Genomic DNA, 22,362 nt, shown 5'->3' with positions numbered 1-22,362 from the left:
GAGGCAGAGGACGAAACTAGAAGACATGTTGAGACATACTTTACGTTAGTACCGGCGTCTACATTTCCCCCCTGTATTCTTGCTCCCCGAATGTTGTCTTTTTTTGCGCCTCTTTAGGCAAGCTCGGGGGGGGGGGCAGCTGGGATTTGGGTAGTCTAAGAGAACTACCCACCACAGAAAACATGCGAGCATCCCTCTGTAGACGTCATTGAGATGCTCCCTGTACCACGGTGACCACCACGATTATTGGCGAAGTTACCCCATCCTGTGCTACCGCACGAGTGTATGCGCCCTCCCATATATACGGACAGTGGATTGCCGACAGGGCACGGCTTCATATCTCGTCCCCAGGTGTTCGAATCTCGAACCGCTCGCGTGCTGCATGTGAGCGCGATTTCTGTTGTAGGATGCCCATTACAGGTCTCTCCCATCCTTACTCCTAGGCCTGCACGCATGGCTTGACACTGTGCCTTGCGTTGATGACATCAGCTCGCCACTCAGCAAGGTACCATTCTTAGCTCAGACATAACCCATGAAACGCATGTTTGTCTTTTATTGCCTCCGTTCATTCAGATTCTTTTTGTCCCTGGGTACCTGCTAGACAGTGGTGTGGCCAGCGGTACGCATTTCGGAGTGTGAAAACAAGGGTGAAATCCTCGCCTCCACGTAAAGTTAGCGTAGATCCCCTCCCGAAATATTTTGATGGCTCATGTGTTACTGCTGCTGGGGATACATACGCAGGTGTCTGCATTTGTTCCGCGTGCGGTATCAGCGCTGAACGTAATGTTGTGGCCCCTAGCGATCCAGGCTGGCGTGTAATATATTATCGTGTGCTTTTTGCCACATCCTGCTTCTCTCGCTGTCCGAGCCGAAACGTCCTCTGCACCACGCGAACGCTTCCCCTTTCCCACCCTTTCTGTGACGATGCACCCACGCACGAGCCATCTCCACGAACACGGCGTTTGACGTGGCTCGCGAACGAGACAAAATGAGTGGTTAACTTCAGCTTTTTCATTCATTCATTCTTTTTTACCAACGCGGGAACTTCCGAAGTGACAAAACAGAGGGAACACGCCTAGAACTCGTCAGCACCTCACTGGCGTCAGCAATGGTTGCCGAAGACAGCTATTACTTCACAGAACAACGTCCTTGTCCTCGAAACCGAAATGGTTTGCGAGCGGCAATGCCGGTCTGATATATTTACATATAGGGCACAATTTTTGTGGAACTGGTATGGCAAGACACGTACCTCTTTCGGTGCTTGCGCTGCGACGAAGTCGCTGAAGATTCTCCGCGCTTTAGTCGGGAGCTTGTTAGGTCTGCACTTTTTGAAGTCCTCGCACGCGAGCCAGAACTCTATGTTCTCTTCGCTGAACTCCCGGGAGAGGAAGGCTCTGAACAGGGCTAAGCCATCTGCACAAAAAGGCGTTCAGTTACTCATGGATTCTAGATGAGACTAGAAGACCAGAGATTCTAGAGAGTGATGGATAGCTTCTAGAGCAGTCTCTATAGAGCATTTCTTTTCTTTTTTCTTTCTTCCTCTTAGTGTTTTACGCGCGTTGTATTTACCACAGCGTACTTACATTTTGAATTGGTCAGCTCCTGGAAGGAGTGAGCCCACTTCTGAGCTTCTTCCGGTGACGGGCGAACCGATGGGTGTATGGAGGTCTCCGTGTGGCGCCGCCGTAGAAAGCTAAGCCTAAACTTCATGTCCTGGGCTCTAAAGTAAAGATAAGAAGTACACCGTTGTAATTCGAATGTTACAGCTCGCAAATGAGATACTATAATAATCACGTTTCTCGGAAGAAGACAAGGAGGAATGTTGAAAGTAATGGAGTATAGAGCCAACTTAAAGTGTCACTCGTGACTTAAAAATTGTATTTATTTTATTTCGTTTTTTTTTAAGTTAACATCGCTCAAAGACTCGCTGCGCAGAATACAATCCCGTAACTGAACATCTTGCACTTCCACAAATTTTCTAACGATTTCCTGCAAAGCTCCACGCTATCGGATTCTCCAAGAGTAAAGGTGACGTAAAGAGCTCTGCTATATGTATCCTACGAACAGCGCGCCTTCCCGCTCTCCACTCTCGGCCCGACGTTGGAACACTGCCAGCAGCTCTTGGTGAGGAGACGGAACGCCACATTGGAGGAGCAATGTTGCCCGACGGAGGGCAGACGACGCACACTGTGACGTCATACATCTCAAAAATCGAAAATTAATTTTATGCCACTCCGCGTCACACCGAGAAGAAAAAAGGGTGAAAATGTTCCGGTTGGATATCCAGTGGGAGACAGGCAGGTGGCAGTAACATTAACCAGATACGATTCTGAGGACGCGAGATTATGCCCGCAGTGGCACCAATCTAATCTAATCTAATCTAATCTAATCTAATCTAATCTAATCTAATCTAAAACCGAGAAAGTAGAAGGGGAAACTTACAGCGTCTTTTTGTTCCTTTTAATCTTGTCCTCCGCATCCTCCCGACCACAAGTAGGCGTCCCATCGGCGCTCTTTGTTTTCGTAACCGGCTGCAAAGACACAAAAAGACCACAATATGAGTGTGACATGATATGCAGCATGATGCGCGTAATGATTGATGTATCGCATTCGACCATGTGTCGACCACAATAAATTGTCAGCCTACATCGGCGCCATCGATGTTTGTCTGAAAGGCTGTATCTGTGACGATTTCTTATGGCGCCGCGCAATGCAAAAGAAAATGACCAAGGACGACATTACTGGTTGCTGCGTGTCATATTGCCTCTCCGGCGCTTCATTAGTCTGTATAGGATGGCGCGCCGGGCACTTATTATAACTGCAGCCTTGGTCAGCATTCTGCAGTCGTCGTGGAGAAGGCCTTGGGGAGTACAGGTATGGAGTTAACGTCGCGTTCGTAATGAAGACTTCCCGCTTTCGCCTACTTATTCCAAGGTTGCGGGGTCGATCCCTGCCGTGGACGCCAGCAACTTGGTGACAGGGTAAGAACAGAACTTCACCGCATAGCACGCTGTGCGTCAACCATACCCACGAATGATAGGGTTGTCGCTTCTGATTCGAAGAGAGAGGGGGGCGTACGCCTTTTTGTGTCAGTTTGAATACATAATAATTGGCGGACCAATGAAATGAAGCGCCGTTTGGTCACACACTCTAAAGAGAGAGAGAGCACCATATGATATGCTCGAGGCCAAGCGCTCCATATTGGTACTATGGTTCTCACTGCTGATTCGCAGAGAGTCCGGCGTTCTCCTTTCTACATGACCATTTCCATAAATGCAAAGATTTATGTCACAAAGACGCTTAATGTCTTCGGTTGTCAACCAATCGGGAGGGGGAACGATGTCATTGGGAACGTCTTTCAAGATTCCTTCTTGACACACAACCTTCCATCTGCTTCAGATTTAGCCCATCGCAGAGGTTCACCCTCTACGATTTAGTACCGAAAGCGGTTATTTAAATGTCAAAGGCTACGAGGCAGTCTCCAACCTTTTCACAGATTCGCAAGAGACCAGCGTGAACATGTCTGCAAACGTTCCAATCCAATTGCGTTGTTTGTTTATACATGCTTGTAGCGCCACGATGCTGCCATTTTCGCAGTAAGTGGTGGCATATGCGTTTATTTGTGTGTCCCATGCGGTTCGTTGAACTCCACGGGACGAAGTGGGTCATTCCTGCTGAGTCGGTTGACGTAAGTGAGTTGTCGTAAGTGCTCCCGGCGTTCCGCGAACGCTTCGCTCTCTGCGGGACGCCACGCGCTTATGGGAAGCGCACGCGGTTGCTCTCGTTGACCCAAAACATACAGGAAATCTTACGCGAAGTACGGAGAAGTGATGGCTATATCCATTCTGCGACGGCAACACGTTTCCTGGAGGGTGAAGAATAAGGCAGAACTTTTCTGATAGTGAATCATATGTCAGCAGACTTTTGATGGACGGCGACTTCGACCTCTGCGCTCTCAAAGCAGAACTTCACCACATCACACGCTGAACGTCAGCCAATCGAGCAGAATGATACCCTTCTATCACTATCGCTATCACTCTATCACTATCATACCGCTATCACTCCTGATTTGTAGAAAGCACGGAGCGCCGTGGCGTAGCGGGGTGAGGGTTCACCCCCGCATCCCCCCGCAATCGTACTTTTGGTAGTGCATTTGGGAGAGGGAATCGAGGGTGAAATCCTTCTCCCCCACGTAAAGTCCCCGTAGAACCTCGAAATATTTTTATGGCTAAGCGCGCCACTGGCGTGGCGTACGCCCCCTTTTGTGACAGTTAACATGGGTGTCACAAAAATGGCGTACGCCTCTCATTTTCAACAAATCAGGGGAGAGAACGATGTCTAGGACAGCGCAATGCGGAGAAATTCAGTTGTAAGAGTGTACGCTGTCAGCAGATTATGCCTCAGGAATGTGCTCTCGTCATAACAGAGGGTGCAAATCGAGGTGGGCACTGATCTCACACCGGCGTAGAATTTTGAACGCTTTCGAGCGCGCTTGTGAGCCTCGTTGACCTGCGGAACCTGAGAAAATGAAACAGCAATAACGAAACAGACAGACAGAAAAATAAAAGAACAATAAAACTTAGTTTTATTGTTCTGAGTTTAAAAGTATTATTACTGAGTTTTAAAGTAATTAGACTAGCCGCATTAATTAAATTAATTCAACCCTATACACCAAACCGTAACGCATCGGAAAGACATAATTAAGTTCTACGTCAAAAGAAGCAAAAAGCGACGTGCCTGTAAAGGTGCCTTCTCAAGCACGCTCGCGCGCGATGCGGCGAAGCTTGAAGCGTTCGGCGCTGCCTTCACAGCAGCAACGAACAGTCAGGCGGCGCTCTTAGCTCTTGGTTTGTTTCGAGCCAGCCTTGCTGCACCTGACGCCTCCTGATATTTAACGGTTCACGGCGATAACCATTTTTTGCCACGATCGCCTTTAAACGATACCCGATATCCTGCATCCGAGAAAAAGAACAGGCGACCGTGCCTTCATTTCCTCTGCGACTGGAAGGTGTCTAATCCTGGCAGGAAAACCACCTTCGATACAAGCGGGAGAGAGAGAGAGAGAGTGGAAACCTCGTCTAATCTCTCATCTGCGAAGGCTGAAAGGGTGTACACTTGAGAGCGAAGCGCGCCGGTCTAAACGGACTAAGGACGGCGGCGGCGGCTTTTTAAATTTGGCAGGGCCCGGACCTTACGCGGATGAGCGCTCATTGAAAGGCCGAAGCTGACGTTATTCGATTGGCAACTGGCTTAGAAGCCCTGCCAAGGCGGGAGCCTGCGTGCTTGTACGGGTGACTCACTCCGGCGATTTGATACTCCGTAAATTCGTCCATAAATCCAGCTTAGGTTTTTTTACAATACAAACGGTGGAGTGAATATGCTAAGGGGCACTGAGGTGCGTGGTTTGTAGCAATGTTAAATATTATTTCATATCGCTAGGCGGCGGCACCGTGGCTATACGCTCTAAGGAAGGGGAAAGGGGTAATCTTTGTCATTTTGGACACGATGTATCGGCACGACTATATTAGTCGACGAAGGGAGGAATTAAATTAGGGACGAAATGCGTATAAGTTTATGCGAAGTTCGGACTTTTAGCGGTAATCGGGAATAAATTTCAGGATTCGGGACTAAAATGTGGAGTAATTTCAATCCACGTATAGAGAAGTTGCGATTACTCCAAATTTACTTTTTTTTTTTCCTTGCCGGAGTGCAGAGATTTGTGCAGCCTCACGACCCACATCTACCGGCTTGCGCTCCCCCCCCCCCCCCACACACTTTGTCAGGGTTTTTCTTATGTGAAGGAGGAAGATTTTTGTAAAAAAAAAAAAAAAGAAATGTTTGGGGGTGTCAATGAGTGGAGCGGGGGTGCTGGCAAAATCCCTGCTACCTGTATGAGAACCGTAACAATGTGGAGTACATCATCGAAACATGTAATCGCTCATAGCCACAGTTGTTTCGCGGTGCTAACATGAAATAACATAAAAAGAAATACATATATAACGCGTTCTTTACTTGTAAGAGACCTCAGCCAACGCCACCTAGATACAGATGGCCTGCTTATTGCCTCCTCTCTCTCCTTCGCTACGTGGACACATAAACTCAGAATTCTGGCTGATTGCAGCTAACTCGGAACCTGTATAGACCTGAATGGGTAGACAAAAAGTGCAACACGCTTTCCAGAAAAAAGAGAAGGGATCGTTTCGCGCTTTGTTTTAAATATTTCCCATTTAGCACGCGGGGACATTCAATCACTACTCGCAGACGACGGTGATTCGTCTCCATGGCTACGACCGCTGAAAGCACGTTCGTGATTGGCTACCGCCGTTGAAAACACGATCTTGATTTGCTGACTCTTAGTTGTTACGTCACGTCGACGAGTAAGCAGGCTTTCTCTATCTAGGTGGTGTTGCCTCAGCCCTTAAAAGGTGTGCCGTCTGTTTCGCTATGGGGTACGGATTCGAACGGAACAGCCATCTTAAGCTCGCAATCATTGTAAGCCATGGGAGTAGAGCTCTAGCTCCGCAACAAACCTTATGAGCTAAATCCGCATCTCAGACATTTTTCTTTCCTTCTTTCCCCCCCCCCCCCCCACACACTTTCAGTATATAGCTCAGCGGAAAGTCCATTCGTGGAAGAAGTCAAAGAAAATCTGATCATATATATATATATATATATATATCACCGTAACTTGGTACGGGGTCTGTACACATAGAACTCTTATAGAACCACGACCAAAGAAGAAGGAGAAAAAAAAATACAGGGGGAATTGGGAGGAAATCCGATGCGACCGCTTCAAGCATACCTCAATCAGCCCAGGTTCAATGTCCATAAGGGTATACATAAATAAAAAAAAAAGAAGAAAGAAAAAAAGGTACAGCGGCGGGAGACGTTGCAATCCCAAAATAAATTAGACTGAGGGCTTCTGGTTAAATGTCTGTCCGCTCAATAAGCTTGCTCAACTTTTTGTCCGACCTGCCGAGATGAGTGGATGTCGAAGAAAAAACGATGTGTTTTCTTTGTTTCTTTTTAACGCTAATACTTATCCTGTCCTATGTATACTTGAGGTCGTTGTTCGATGGATAAATATCGATTATATGTCGCTCTTAGGAACGATGGTGGCGTTCAGGTTATATCGGAACGCATATTTCTGCGGTAGATGTTACCCCGAGCATGTCGGTGTCGTTTACCTCTATTAAGCTGTAGCAAGCTTTTTCAGCAAAGTAAGTGAGAAAAAAGAAGAGAACGGTAAAAATTGAATTTCTAGCCATGCTCCGTCTTGTTCATTATAAAACATGCACCCTTTACGAAATTGGAAAATACCCGTGGGAGTATACAGAATAAATGAGATTGCGAGAACTTCACCGTTTTTCCACGCTCCTAGACAACCCTCGTCCAGATTAACGTCGTTTGTTGAAAACGCAAGGCATACGCTTTTTTCGTGACACGCAGTAATGTGAGTTGTCACAAAAAGGCGCTTTCTCCAGATTACGTGTGATAGCGGTACCATTCTGATGCCTTTCAGCGTGCTATGTTGTGAAGTTGTGTTGCAAGAGTGCGAGGTGGCGTGGGAGAGGGTGGTTAGTACGCGTTGCGGGGCCGACTTCAGGCGGAACCCTGCCGACATCCGTCTAGAAAACCTCGCGGCGGATAGTAAATTTGCACCGAGGGTTGTGTTTTCGTAATCGCACCTTTCTAGTGACCAAAAAATATTTTTCCTTGTTGCACAGCACTCTTTAAAACGGAACTTACACAGATAAAGTGCTCCTGGCCAACCATTCCAAATATCCTTCACTGCCCCGATCTACTGGCGGTGGGAGGCGTACATACCTTTTTGTGACACTTTGCATCTATGTTAATGATTACAGAACGGCGTGCGCCCGGCACTCTCCTCAAAGCAACTGTGATAACGCTATGATTCTTTTTTTTTTTTTTTTGAAAGGGTTGAACCACAGCGTGCTCTATGAGGTGACCCAAGTAGCACAATGTACTGAAAGTCGAGTGCAATAGGGGTGGACGGGTAGGTGGAAGGCCTTGAACAGACTCGTGAAACTAAAGAACATTGATAAGACACATACCGTCCACCCCTATTGCACTCGACTTTCAGTACATTGTGCTGCTTGGGGAAGTTCTGGTTTTGAAATGCACGTGGTTGTCCACCAACGTGCCTGCAAAGTGCATGTTTCACCCAACGTTGCATAGATTAGGGAAATCAGAACCTTTCCGAAATGCAGGTCAACGGGATGGCTGACATCATCACCCAGTGGGAAAGAGGTTGAACTCTCGTACCTTCGACCCTCATCGACCGGGGTCATAGTGCGTGACGTCGATGTGACGTCACGCTCGTGGCTCCTGGGTCGATAATGCGTGCCCGGGCTCGTGACGTCAACGATGCCCTCCATTCACAAGGAAGTGTGCCATGTGGCGTTTAAGGCTATCGATATACGCTCCAGTGTTGTTTTACGAGTACCTGCTACTTAATAATAGAAAATAACTTAAAATGCCTTTTTACTGATCGAACACGTGCACTTTTGCCACGTTTTCTTCGTTATTGTAATAAAGCTACATTATATTACTCTTTATAAGTAAATGAGTTTTTAAAATATTTTTTTTTGCACGTCAGCCTTTAGCGTGATCGAAATGTTTCAGATAAAGCATCTCTAAAATGGTATCTGTCGGCGCAGTTTGGTTTCCAGCGTCATCTTGCCAAAGGGTACACCCCAATAAAAAGAGGAGTACTTTTTAGTCCTTCTCTGAACTAAACGCACTATTACTCCGTATCTGGACCACATGCATTCGGCATGCGTTTCGATATTTGTGCGAAGCTTAGGGTCTATTTGCCGTACTTGGGGGTAAATGACGGGGTCAGGGGACTAACGTTATGAATAACTGCAGTCTTGGGGAGCAGATTCCCTAATTGCTCCCCAATTTGCTCGTTCTCTCAGGGTGTAGCTCGTGCACGATTAACTGCGTACGACGTGCCGTTCAGTGTCCAGCAAAAAAAATTTCGTCACCGTGTTTTCTTCCTACAAATGCAGTAACTGCGGTTGTGCGGATATATTCAGTATCCGCGCGGATGTAGAAACATAAACATGTATTTCGAATAGCGCGGCTGCGGATCTTGCGTACGCAGATACCGTGCGGGTGTGGATACGGTAGCATCTAATAAGACTGGGATAAGACTTTCAAGACGAATGTCGGCACAGTTCCCCCTGAAGTCGGCCCAGGACGCATAGTAACCCCTCTGTCGCCCACTCCCTCCTGCTGTTCTCTCTCATTCTGTCCACGTCTGTACGCCGCTCATAGCCGCAGTTGCTTCGCGGCGCTAACACGTAATAAAAAAAAAACTAAAAGACATAAGAGACTAACATTTTGCTCTTCGCTTTTTCTGCTACGAAACTATGCCTCTGAATGTGTCCCGTTTCCTCCAGAAATATCCGGAACTTTATCTCCACGCACGCTCAGTTTACTTTATTTTCTTAAAAAGAAGTTTGCTCGTATCAGTTCAACATTCCTCCTGCGATGGATGAACGTAGCTGCAAAGATGCGAGAGAGACCATATCCATAAATAATTACGAAGTAGGTCGCAAAAATTTGTGCCAGCAAAAAAGGCTTGCAGCACCAGCACAGCAGGTAACAGCAGCTTGATGTCTTCCACGGGGGAAAGAGAGAAAGGGGGTACACATAATGGGGTCGTTTCTCCCGTTGCTATTTTGGGATGACCGAGGAGCTAAATTTAGCCTCAGCTCCCTCTCTCCCGAAATTTCCCGGTCACGACTGACGTCATCGGCATGCCCCAGTTTCCCCAAGAATGACCCGTGCCCTTTGAGTTTTTCCCTCTCCCTCTAAACGTAGTAGGGAAACTGCGGTTACGGGAAGGGATCGATGTCCTCTCTCAGCTGTTTCACCAGGTCAGGAAGTGAATGGGGGCCCTTCTAGGTCATTGCTCTTTGCCGCGTTGCTGACGGTGCTGCTTCACGCTGAATAAAACTTCTGGCTGGGTTAGGTGTTATTTACCTGCCTGGTTACGCTTAGTTACTGGCATCTTGTACCTTGCATATAATGATGGTTGCAGATAGTCCGGTGTACGTGAGAAGCTTTGCGCAGATTGTGTTCTTTCGTCTAAGCGTCACTTGAAAGAGATGCAAATTAGGTTTTGCGAATGTTAATTGGGAATTGTTGCCGATAAGCTGTGTTCTTTGTCGGCGTGCATGTGTGTTTCATTCTTCTTTGGAATTTCGCTGGAATAATTGCATCGGGACATCACCGCCAGCAATGAGATAGTGTATCGCTCGTGGTGATGAAACTCCCCATTCACCATCTCACAGTAAAGTTGTTGTTGTTGGGACATTTCTTTTTTCATTATTCACCAACCAATGTTCACCCCGCACTCTTAAAACCGAACTTCACCGGATAAATTCCATGATAGGCAAGCCTGAGCGATGGGCAAGAACACGTAAACAAACACAAACACGAAGGCTCAAAATTTATCCACCAGCTAGCCTGCATTTACGCCATTCTGTCTTCACCGGATAAACACGTTCCTAGCAAACCATCATCCCCAATGGCATCGTGTGATGCACACTCTTTTTACGACGGTTATGCAGTTATATTGTAACAAAAGGGGCGTACGCTGGCTCTTTCGGAGGGGGTTGTGATGATGTTGTGCAGTGAAGCTGTGTTTTAAGAGTGTATCGAAGATAAGGAATCTCAGAATTTAACAATACGATATTTGCAATGCAAACCACTGCGTAGGACGGTAATGGTATCAGTCCTAATTTGAGGAAAGAACGGGGCGTACGCCCTTGTGACCATTAACATGAACGCAAAGTGCTACAAGGTGGTGATGGAACTGTTTGCCGTGGTAGGCCACGCTCAGGCGTGGCAACGTCGCGACTATCGCAAGGGGGGATCGCGCGTCCTGGACAGACTTCACAGGGAACTGTGCCGCCATTTATCTTTTAAAGCGTCTGAGGAAAACCCAGGGAAAACTCACAGACAGCCCAGCCGGCGCCCTGGTTCGAACCTGGGTCATCTCCCAGTCTCGGCGTGGAATGCTATCATCGTAGCCACTAGGCTGGTCAAAAGGTGTCGCAAAGTGTCACAAAAAGACGTGTGTCCCTAATTTACATCAAATGAGGAGAGATAATGGTATGAATCGGAATGATGGTTAATTAGGAGCGTTTTTTAAATAACTCTGCCTGAAGTCTGCCCTGGAAGCGCACTAACCCTCCCCTCTCCCCACTCCTTTCCTGCTGCCCTCTCAATCTGTTCACGTCTGGCGCTAGCACGTAAGTAAATAAATGAACAAATAACTCGGTAACTGTAGGGTGTATACACACGACAAACAAATCTCGCACTTTGCATCACAGCAACGCTGAGGTAAAGGACAATCAGTTGAGTTCTGCACCACCCAACCTCAAACCCGTTCCCTGCACGAGCGCCGCTTTTCAAATCGATGACCTCTTCCCAAATTAGAGGGTGAGACAGATCCCCTATTTTTAGCTTTCCTCCTGCTAATCGCGCGCATGGATATCGCATGTATCCACGTCGAAGACTCCGAAATCTCCCGGTCGAAAAGGACGCACTTCCTGGAAGGGTCGAGATGGGAGATTAAATCGCGTCCCTTCTGCGTAGCAAGATTGATTTCTAAGCGACTCCATCGTGTTTCATACGAAATTGGCACGGGAACGTTCTGTTTTAGGGACCAGTCTACTCGTACCCATGAGGCACTGTGTTTACTGTACAATGTCATTGCACCACACGTTACAGACGTCATAGCCTTAACAGTACATGTAGTATTTACTTTCATTGCTCTTCTCATGGTGAGTCTTGGGTGGCTCGGTGTGCATCGCGGTGTCGGAGCCCGCACTTCATAGGGTGCGTTCTAGTGGCTTGTGATAATTGAGGACGTGACGTAGGATGCACGTGGTCGCTCACCGTCTTAGTTAGGTTAAGTTAGGGTAAGTGGTGCTCCGAGCGCACAAACGGACCCTTCTTTAGCGTGCAAGTTAAAGTTGCAGTGTATCGACTCCTATTAAGCGCCGTTCATCACCTCATCATCAGGACACATCTCATCCTGCCCATTGTGCCCTGGGGTAGTGGGCCGCATCTCATGTGGCGAATTTCCCCATTCAGTTATCATTAATTTATCAGTTGTTGTTGTTGCAGTGTATCATCAGTCAGTGCGTATCGTTAGTGGGACATCGTACACTCTTAGAAATGAAGTTCACCGCATATAGCACGTTCTCAGCCAACCATAATCTCGAATGGTATCGTTGTCTTCCTTGATTTGTTGGAAACGGGAAGCATATGCCTTTTTTGTGGCAATTATGGACAGCATAAGTGTCACAAAAAAAAAGGCGTATACCTCGACGAAGTGTGTGTCCACTCACGAAGCAGCAATAAGTGGGTATTCGTATAGCATAGGTCCACAGAAGGTTTTTTCCCTTACAAACAAACAAACAACAAGAAACCACACGCGCCTCACGTTGAGCTGTTACCCCCTTATTTGCAAGAGGGACCAACGAGGTCGCTGCACGGGCAATAGGGGAGAGAGGGAAACCGAGGAGCTGCGCGGACGGCTGACCTACTTGCACAGCGTATACCCCTGAAGCTGTGGGGACGCTGCACTCTATGTGCATGACTTTCACCGCATAACACGTTCTGCAGTAACCATTGCGCCGAATGATACAGTTATCGCTTCTGACACGAGGAGGAAGGGACAGAGGGGAGCATACGTGTTTTTGTGACAATTAACGCATAATTAAGTTGTCACAAAAAGGCGTACTAATTCCATTTTCGTACTACGTCCATTTTCAACAAAGAGGACGGGAAGGAGAACATCATTCTAAATTCCTTTGTGGAAAAGACTGAGCATGGGCGATGAAAGCATGGACGACATAGAAGCAGCCCACACCGGCTACTTTACTAAAAAAAAACAAAAAAAAAACACGAAACCTATGGTGGTATTGATTGCTTTTAAAAGAAAAAATTGGTGGTATTAAATTGTATATATTGCGAATATTGCGTATATTGGAAAATTCCACGAGACACATTTTGCAGAGTGGCAAAAAGACACACACATTCGCATAAAGTATCGTTGGCTGCACAACAATACGCGAATAAGTTGACTTTTTGATGCGTTAGGACTTTGACGTGTTAGTGAAGACTTCTTGACATATTAGGCGAGGCGCTCCCGAAGGCGTCTCAAATATCTGCGGGTCTTTTTCAACCCAAAACGGCGTGAAACGACTATACCGGTGAACGGTTGTGCGCTATCGCTTTCAATTTCCAGAGGATGAGCAGGTCTTTCCTGGGGAAACGGGAATTTCCGCTTTTCCGAAAGTGATGACGTTGACGCGTTCATCATTTCGAGACGGGATACGAGAATCGTTTCCTCTATGATAACGCGGCAGATAACAGTGAAGAGATATATTTCCGTTTTGCTCAATAACGTCTGCGTTCGTGCTGAAGATTGCGAGGGGGGCGGTTCGAAACCTACCACCGGCTGTGCTGTCTGAGGTTTTCCCTGGGTTTTCAGACAGACTTTCCTTAAGTTCCCACAGTTCCTACTGAAGTCTGCCCAAGACGCGTACCAACCCCCTGTCTCCTTCTTCCTGCTGCCACAGTTGCTTCGCAGTGCCAACACGGAATAAAAAAAGAAAAAGGAACAAGAAAATCTGCATGCTGAATAGTGGCATTTCACTAGCTAAATTGATTTATTTTCCGATTTATCGGTGTTTCTGACCCTTTTGGAAGCCATAGGACTTGGAACCTTATTGTAAAGGGGCTCATTATTTAATTTCCCACATCACCATCAGCAATGGGGTAGAGTACCGCCCCTGGCGATGAAACTCTTCATTCATCATCTTAAAAATAAAGTTGTTGTTATCGATCTTTCCTTTTTCTTTATGTTGTTAAAAACGTGAAGATGATGCTTCTCGGCCTTTCAAAATTCCCCGCACTCCAGGGTTTAAAGATTATTCGTTATATGTTTCACGATATAACACGCTGAACACTCTTAAGAGATATGATGGTGGTGGTCGTACTGCTGAAAGCGCTCGCCGTTGTCGGCCTCACAGGAGTGGGCAACGTCACGACTAACCCTCTGGGGGGATTGTACGTCCTGGGCCGACTTCTAAGGGAACTGTGCCTCTCTGTGTCTCTTTAGCTAGATGGGCCACTCATTACGCAGAATCATGCTATTATCACCCCTGACTTGTGAAAATCGCAGGCCGTACGCCCCTTATGCAACACTTAATATTACTGCATAAGTGTCACGAAATTGCGTACGCCTCCCGTTTTCAACAAGTCCGGAGTGATAACTGTATCAGTCGGGATGGTTGTCGGTTCTCAGCGTGCTATGCGGTGAAGCTCTGTCTTATTTTTGGTTCTGTTGCTATTTGTCTTCCAACCTTCCTCTACACTCTAAAAACAGAACTTCACCGCATAGCACGCTGTGCGCCAACCATTGCCAAGAATGATAGGGTTATCGCTCCTGATTCGAAGAGAGACGGGGGCGTACGCCTTTTTGTGACAATTTTCATATATCCAAATTGCCACAAAAAGGCGTACGCCCACCTCTCTATTCGAATCAGAAGCGATAACCCTATCATTCGTGGCAATGGTTGGCTCACAACGTGCTATGCGGTGAAGTTCTGTTTTTAGAGTGTAGAAGTATGCGCATGCTTTATGATAATAAGCACTACCGCCTTATGACCGCACTGTCCATCATTCGCCTATGATATTTGACTGGTCCATTGCATCAGCCTGTCGTCTGCAAGCCACGCATGTGTCAATCCGGTTACTCAACCGTCGATCGTACTAGCTGTGCGGGATTAAGCGCAGACGCAAAAGCAAAGAATAAACCTTAGACGGCCACACCAAGGTGTCGATGCCAGATATATCACCTCATGTGGAGAGAGTGCGACCTTCCCGACGCTCATTAGGAACAGTCGAACGATGGCTACGAGTCTCTGGCAGGAGCCAATGAGCAAACGTCAGGGCGATGCGATAATCGCGTGATGTCCACGCTCTGGTTACGACATGTTCCGATAGGGCTATCCTCGGATAATCACCTTCCGGTTTGCGGTCGTATTGGTTCATCTTGCATATAGGTGTACGTGTAGTCTGTCTCCTTTACGGACTGGTAATATGGTGTTGCAACAGGCCAGCTGGTAGGGGAACTCTATACACTATTAAAACTAAATTTCACCGCATGGCACGCTCCTACACTGTTAAAACAGAACTTCACCGCATAGCACGCTCCTAGCCAACCGTCATTCCGAATGATATCATTCTGTGCATTGATTTGTTGAAAATGAGAGGAGGCGCCTATCTGGGACAGATTATCTTGTCCCAGATAGGCGCCTCCCCGCTGTCTTGAACAAATCAGGACACAGAATGATATCATTCGGAATGACGGTTGGCTAGGAGCGTGCTATGCGGTGAAGTTCTGTTTTAACAGTGTAGCTAACCGTCAACCTGAATGACATCGCTCTGTTCCTTGATTTGTTGAGAAGGAGAGACCTACGTCTTTTTGTGACACTTATGCAGTTACGTTAATTGGCACAAAGAGGCGCACCGTCCGCGTTTTCCACAAACGGTACCATTCTGTGCAACGGTCAGCCTTCAGCATGCTATGGAGTGAAGCTTCCTTTTGTGCCTTTTTTTTTTTTTTTTTGCATGCGTTGTTTCTTTGCGAAGAACACTTTGCACAAATAGTTTCCAATTATAAAATATTCAAATTGGATTCAATTCAGGACCTTCGTCAATGAGTGATGATGTGAATATCTCCACCCCCATTTATCTCCCCTGTTTTAAGTTGGAGAGAGTCGGTATACAGCCAGTAAAGACTTCGACGATTTCTTTTTTTTTTCCATGCAAGGTCAGTATTTTAAGTGTTTTTGGTAACAAATTTGCAGAGACTTGGATGTTCCTCCTTTTAGAGGTATGATGTATTCGCTCCCGCGCAGTTACGTGCTAAAGTTTTGTTTTTAGTTTTGTTTTTAGAGCGCAGGTGGTGCCGTCTTCCTCTAACTTTAACTGTAACATCGATTGCAATGAATCTTATCGTATTCTTGGTTTACTTTTTGTGTTGTGGAACACATACCAGTGTCGTTCTCGTTGTTATGCATTATTCAAAACATCTACTGCAGAACATATTGCCGAATGTGCTCGTGGAACACGGATAAAAGTGTGATTTCCTTAATTCGAGTGCCGCTTCTCGGTTTCGATGGCAGCCACCACCGGATGCATATCTTTGGTAGTAATCGCTGTAAACAGTGAATTACCACGGTATGTACTCCACAAAGTTTTGAGAGCAATAAAAAGGGGCAGGATCTTGTCATCGCGTTAAATCCCATCATCGACAAGGGTTCCATGTAAACAAAACGTGTGATAAAATTGATAAAAAAAATACATTGACGGTTTGACACCCACTGTTTTGAAAAAGCATGCATGAAAAACAGGGGCTGACTTTCTCTCTGGATTGTCTGCACGCTTAAAAACAGAACTGAATTACATAGCATGATGAAAGCCGACACGCGCGGAATTTGCAGGATGTATTGCGCGCCCTGCACAGGATGCACGATGACATTGTAGGATGTAAACTTCTCTGTCCTTGCAGTGAAGGGTCGTCATCGTCTAAGGCACTCGTGGCACGCGATTCGTGACGTCACCGGAACTTTCTTCAGCAACTCAAATCACGCGCAGGAAGTTGCAAACGTCTCGTTAGGGGCGTCTTCTCGGCACTGCACTAGCGCATAGTGGAGAAGCCTCATTGCAGGACGTCGAAGCGGTCGTATGTACTTCAAGACCCAGCGACGTAATGAGCCATATTTAATATCTCTAATCGTTCCTAACAAATGATTAACAACATTTGTTGTCATATGCTTGCAGAACAGCACGAGCACAATAAGCCGACTAATCTCCTCCCACTCTAACCCCCGACCGTCCCCACAGCTATCTTACTCTTGAACCTGCGAAACTTAACGGCATGTAAACATGCAAGTATACCACAACAAGATACGACAAAATCGAAAAAACTTTGCTCCCGGTGACCTCCCTTGTTAGTTGCGTCTCAGTACGCCTTTCCCTGCAACACCGACATTGGCAACCACAAGAGTAATAGCGCACAGGACGGATGGTGGCGCAGCATCTTTTCAAAGAAACCGAAATGTTCCTCCGAGCCAACGTCTAATTTATCCCTAACTAAGTCATCCGTCAGTTGCAAGTCCTAGCTTTCTTTCGTTCAACTGCTATGTTCCACCGCTTCGCATGATCATCGGCCTGGCAATGCGTGCTTCCCTGACAGCTCCGTGCGTGGGTGTCGAAGCGGCGTTATATCGATGTGTCAAGGACGAATGCGCTTACCACAATGAAGAACTGTAGCATGGTTGAAGATGCAGGACTGATGCTGCCTCACGTTGGATATATCAACAACCAGAAGACACAACACACACACTGCTCTCACGGATTGCCGAACGCAGACAGAGTGAGGCTCCTCTGCTCAACTCCACTTTTGTACTCGCCAGGAGCAGCGGGGGATGCCGTCGGGATGCCACGTGACGTCACATATGTGGAGGTCTCCGCCCATTGGCGGCTGTTCAAAAGGGCGTGACGTAATGGCACGCGTGCTCCGGGCGAAGCCTCGACGGTCCCGCCGCCACGCGGGAAGATGGGGAAGCTTTGAGGGATGTTGTTCCGAGCGCCGGCCGGCTCTCCGCATCGCCGTCTCCGATGCAAACAGTGCGCTGTCGCTCTGTTCCCAGAACTTTGGAGGAAGTCTCGAATGTTTTGTTTGGGAGTAGCTCTAGGAAATGCTTGCTTATCGTGTGCGTCTGTTTTCTTTAATAGTGTTGCCCGTGGGGCTTCTTGGTAATCTATAAGGTAACCTACTGATGTTCGCATAGTGCGTAGGAAACTCCGTGCCTTCTTTGTGTGGTTGGTTTCGCTGCACTCTGTACATGACTTTAAGCATATTGTAAAATGGACGATTTTGTTCCATCGAAAAACTGTCTTGCTTCCTTGCGCGTTTAGTGCCATATATTGCGTAACGACATTTCCTTGCACGCTCCTGTGCGTTGCGTTTGTTGACCACAACAAAAAAACAACTCCGTCTATTGGACTGGACGAATCTTCTATATCATCAGGGTTAATCTTGTTATCATTGAAGTGAATTTGCTTTTAGCAGGCTATCCTTTGCTTCGTTGTACTCGCGTCCTCCGTCAAGTGGTTTGTCCAAATCAAAAATTGATTGTTAGCTGCTGCTGTGTTTCCTGTTTGTAGTAACTGCGAAGTACGCTAACAAAGTTACTTTTATAGTCGATATGTCTCTTATTTGTACTTCTAAGTGGCTCGTCAGTTAAACCTCGTGAACTCGTACAAAAGCAGACAAAGCTCTCTATACAAAAGCAACATTCAGGTGGGTCACATTCAGAAAGAAAAAATGAAAACAGCGGAGATCTTGTGCATGTAAACTTTATTTATCAAGGGCAGCAGCCTCGTAAAAGACAGTAATGGAGGACCTCATTACGGAATTGAAACGCCGCGGAGTAGCTTATGCAGTTCCGTGTCGTCCCCAGCTGAAGGTTGCTTTGGAAATCGCAATTGCTGCGGTGAAACGCCTAATCCCATCATATTAATCTGATTCAATTTTCAATAAATCCGCTATTGCCTATGTTCCGTCCCCTTGACTGTGGTTTCGCCAGCCCCTCCCCTTTCTCTTCACATTTCTCACTAACATTTCGCTATCCTATTATTTATTTAATCCTTCACGAATTCAGTCCCTGTTATACCTCGAGTGGCTTGGGAACTAATTCATTTCAATTGCTTCCTCTTTGCTATCATTTAATTTTTCATGCACCTGCCCGAATGACATCGTTCTCCCCGTTGATTTGCTGAGAACCGGAGGCGTACGGTGTTTTGTGCCACTTATGTAGTTACACGAATGTCAAAAAACGGCGCATTCCCCGCACTTTCCACGCACTCTAAAAACAGAACTTTGCCGCATAGCACGCTGTGCGCAAACCATTGCCACGAATGATTATCGCTTCCGAGTCGAAGAGAGAGGGGGCGTACGCCTTTTTGTGTCAATTATCATATATCCAAACTATCAAAAAAAAGGCGTACGCCCCCCCCCCCCTCTCTCTCTCTTCGAATCGGAAGCGATAACCCTATCATTAGTGGTAATGGTTGGCGAAAAGCGTGCTATGCGGTGAAGCTCTGTTTTTAGAGTGCAAATCACGAGTGATACAGGTACCATTTCGGAAGTTCCGTTTTACGAGTAGTACATGATCGGAAGCCCGAGGTCTACCACCACAGCACAGTTGGAACGTACCATCGTGTCGGAAAGTGACAAAACAACCGTTACACTTCCGTATCTGGACTTTGTTTGTTGTTGTTTTTTGTTTTTTCAGTTACAATACCCTGCACGGCCTTAATCGTAGCCTTGTCACAACAACGGAGCCCACCTACACCTTTCGGAAGGCTTCAGAGGTAACGGATCACCGTCGCTCTTCTTCAGCGTTTTCGCTCTAAGTTGACAGAAAGTGTCGGACAGGCAATTTATTGCCTTGCGTTTCGCCTCACAGAAAAACGGGGTCGCGGCAGCGGCATGATCTAATTCCCGGACCGTTCCCGTGGACGACGCCTCTTCGCCGATATATATTTCTTTCGTCCGAGCTTGGCATAGTTTCACCGAGACGCGCGTCAAAGCTCGAGGAAAGTTTTGCATACTCCGAGCGTGCTGGCCTGGCTGCAGCGTATATTCCGTGCTCGGATAAGAGAATGCACGCGCCCACGTAGGAACGCATATTGCGAGCTAGAATGTAGAGTGCGGATAATGAGGTCAGTTGCCTCCCATGTGCTGTAAGGGGAATAATACAGTTTTTTTAGGGCGGGAAAGGAAGTGGAAGACTGCGCGCCAGCTGTGTGCCGATTGCATGTCTGAGTACCCTCTTTTGTTTTGTTTTTAAGCTACTAAAAAGTTGTTTGTAGGTTTGAAGATGGCAGTGGACAATCGATGACAAGATCGATTGATGATCGATGTGAACAGCGTGCGAGCATCGTCCCGTCGTCCGTTTTGATGGAGATAATACATCAATAAGATAATACGGTAACCCAGTGCTTCCAAAACTCTGCTACACTGCGACCAGTCAAAGATAGAAGATATCGCGTACGCGAAGACAGGCACAACAGTCGATAATACCTCTCACGCAAATGTCCAAGTACTCCTGCATAAACAAGGTGGCGGCACCTCCCCGCTTCACGATCAGCATCCTCCGTCAAAGCCCGTTCAGATCGTTAAAGCAACTTTATGTCTGCCACCTGCATCAGCTAACGATGCCGCGCATAGGCGCTTAAGTTGGTCCCAGCACCCCGGCACAACATCAACTGACCGAAGAGAACTGCGTATTGCCCCTTCAACGTCGGAAGCGGCTTCAGTGTCGCGTAATATGGAGCAGTCTAACCTCTACCATTCGATTCTGCAGACTGTATAAAGGAGGTATTTCAAGAACCACCAAAAACGGCACATGGTCAGATATGTACCCAGAAGACACAGGAAACTGCAGCATTCGACACTGCACAACGTGGTTCGTGAAATCACGCGGCAAATATACCGAGAGTTTCCTCGAGACCACGTATAACCAAAGCGGGTTCCATGTGAATGAACCCAAGCATCAGAGAGGGAGTACTGTTGGACAATGCACTTTAGCTCGCCGCCATTCCAGGTGGGCCTCCCTGAACCTACACCTGACACATCTCTAGAGGAATCAAGAACAGTGGAGCAGTAATATATCACAGCCAGAAAAACGAGCAAACTGCATTACCTCAGTTTGCTTGCCAGGGCTTCTAAAACCCTGTACATTCAGCGTTAACAGGCTTAACTTCATCACCATTGTGAGGATGCTATGTAGACTTCGAACTGTCCCCAGAGTCATTGTCTGTATCAGCTTTCTTCCTCTTAGTCGTCGGCGACGGAAGAGGACCTGACTGGGACCCTTGTCCACCGCAAGGAGAACATCCTCGCTTGAAGTCACCACGGCTGCAGTCCATCAGCTGGGCATCGACGGCAACGGTTGCGGACGGTGCGAGCGGTGGTTCCACAGCTACGGACGGGAAAGGAGAACCAATTGTGTCCCCAAGCTCTTCGTCACTAAATCCCACAGGAGACGTGCGTGGAAGGTAACAGACAGTGCTTGATCCAGGGGAATGTGCACCTGAGGTCATATCAATGTAGCCGTTCTGTGAGTCGGGCACAACAGTTGCGGCACTTCCATGTTCACCATCAGGACAACTTTCAGCATTGTCAACACTAATGCCGGGAGAGCTAGGTTGCGAGACCATGTTCCTCTGCGGATCAGGAACGAGTTCCGGGAAATCCTCGTCAAAAATTACGGCCGGAGCTGCCACCTCAGAATACGACCTCGCCCGAGTACAGTCCGCAGTAGCATGAGGAGCCCCGCACCGCGTGCATGGCCTCTTGCAGGATGAGGTCGAGTGAACGTGCAGAATAATAGTACATGCATGCGACAAAGATCTTCAGTAAACAAAGACGTACAAAATAATGAACAGTCATATGTGTTGTTCGAGTGTGTTATGCGCCGCTTCAATTAGAGATCTATGTACCAACCTGCCCGGTGTCTGCTACAATGAACAGAAAGCAGATTAAAAGGACAACTGATGTATCCCTTATCCCGGATACGCGACAGAAACGTTGCTGTCACTTCAAAAACCGAAGGTTACAATAACGCAAAGAGAAACCGCGTACAGAAAAAATAAAAATAGAGAAGAAGCACGTGGGTGAGCAACACAACTTGCCGTTGCACCTTCGCTCTAAGCAGCTCTATGAACGGAATATTCGGAAGCGCCCAAAATAGGATAACTATAATAACAATAAACTATCTCTAATACGAAGGAAACTTTCTCTAAGAGACCTCTTCTATTCCTGGATCGACGAAAATAGGTCACCGAAATAAAGTGCTGCTGTTATAAGGTTTTAATCCGTCCTTACCCTTTTACGTGGTTGTGTAAGCAGAAAGAGCAAGCTTGAAAACTATGGAGAGCGCGTGCGTTCCGATCTTTCTCTGGGATTCGATTGGAAGAGTTGGCGTGTCGTCACGCTTGCCGTGGTCGATTCATGTGGTACTCATGTACGCATTAGCGTTGGGAAGAGAAGGAAGTATCAACGATAAAAAAAAAGGGTAACCAGCCGAGAAATGAACGCAGGCAGGTGATTCGATGTCTGCGTCACTGATGTTAAAGTCTATTTCATGTCTAGTCAACATCGCCCTTGAAACACAGCTTCACCGCACAACACGCTGAAGGACAGCCATTGCACGGAACGATACTGAATGAGGA

General features: G+C 47.1%; 1 protein-coding gene and 1 long non-coding RNA gene across 3 annotated transcripts in view; one reads left to right on the top strand and one right to left on the bottom strand.

The window, feature by feature from the left end:
• LOC135368389 (regulator of G-protein signaling 8-like) overlaps positions 1 to 22,362 on the bottom strand; it is a 140,660-nt gene that overhangs the window by 2,433 nt on the left and 115,865 nt on the right. The window contains exons 1-4 of one of the 2 annotated variants that reach the window (XM_064601607.1): positions 17,374 to 17,514; positions 2,443 to 2,531; positions 1,584 to 1,720; positions 1,250 to 1,413 (exon numbers count right to left, since the gene is read on the bottom strand). In XM_064601607.1, the coding sequence (XP_064457677.1) occupies positions 1,250 to 1,413; positions 1,584 to 1,720; positions 2,443 to 2,531; positions 17,374 to 17,394 (411 nt within the window). In that variant the 5' untranslated portion in view covers positions 17,395 to 17,514. Of the gene's footprint in view, positions 1 to 1,249; positions 1,414 to 1,583; positions 1,721 to 2,442; positions 2,532 to 17,373; positions 17,515 to 22,362 lie in introns of those variants that run through there. The other variant, XM_064601605.1, reaches the window with a different exon arrangement.
• LOC135368391 (uncharacterized) lies at positions 361 to 20,990 on the top strand. Its single transcript, XR_010414765.1, has 3 exons — positions 361 to 505; positions 16,628 to 16,825; positions 20,970 to 20,990. It is a non-coding gene; the product is annotated as an uncharacterized LOC135368391 (long non-coding RNA).

The sequence above is a fragment of the Ornithodoros turicata genome, chromosome 9 (genome assembly GCF_037126465.1).
Source record: "Ornithodoros turicata isolate Travis chromosome 9, ASM3712646v1, whole genome shotgun sequence".
In the NCBI taxonomy this organism is placed as follows: Eukaryota; Metazoa; Arthropoda; class Arachnida; order Ixodida; family Argasidae; genus Ornithodoros; species Ornithodoros turicata.
This window is presented reverse-complemented; position numbering and strand designations above follow the sequence as displayed.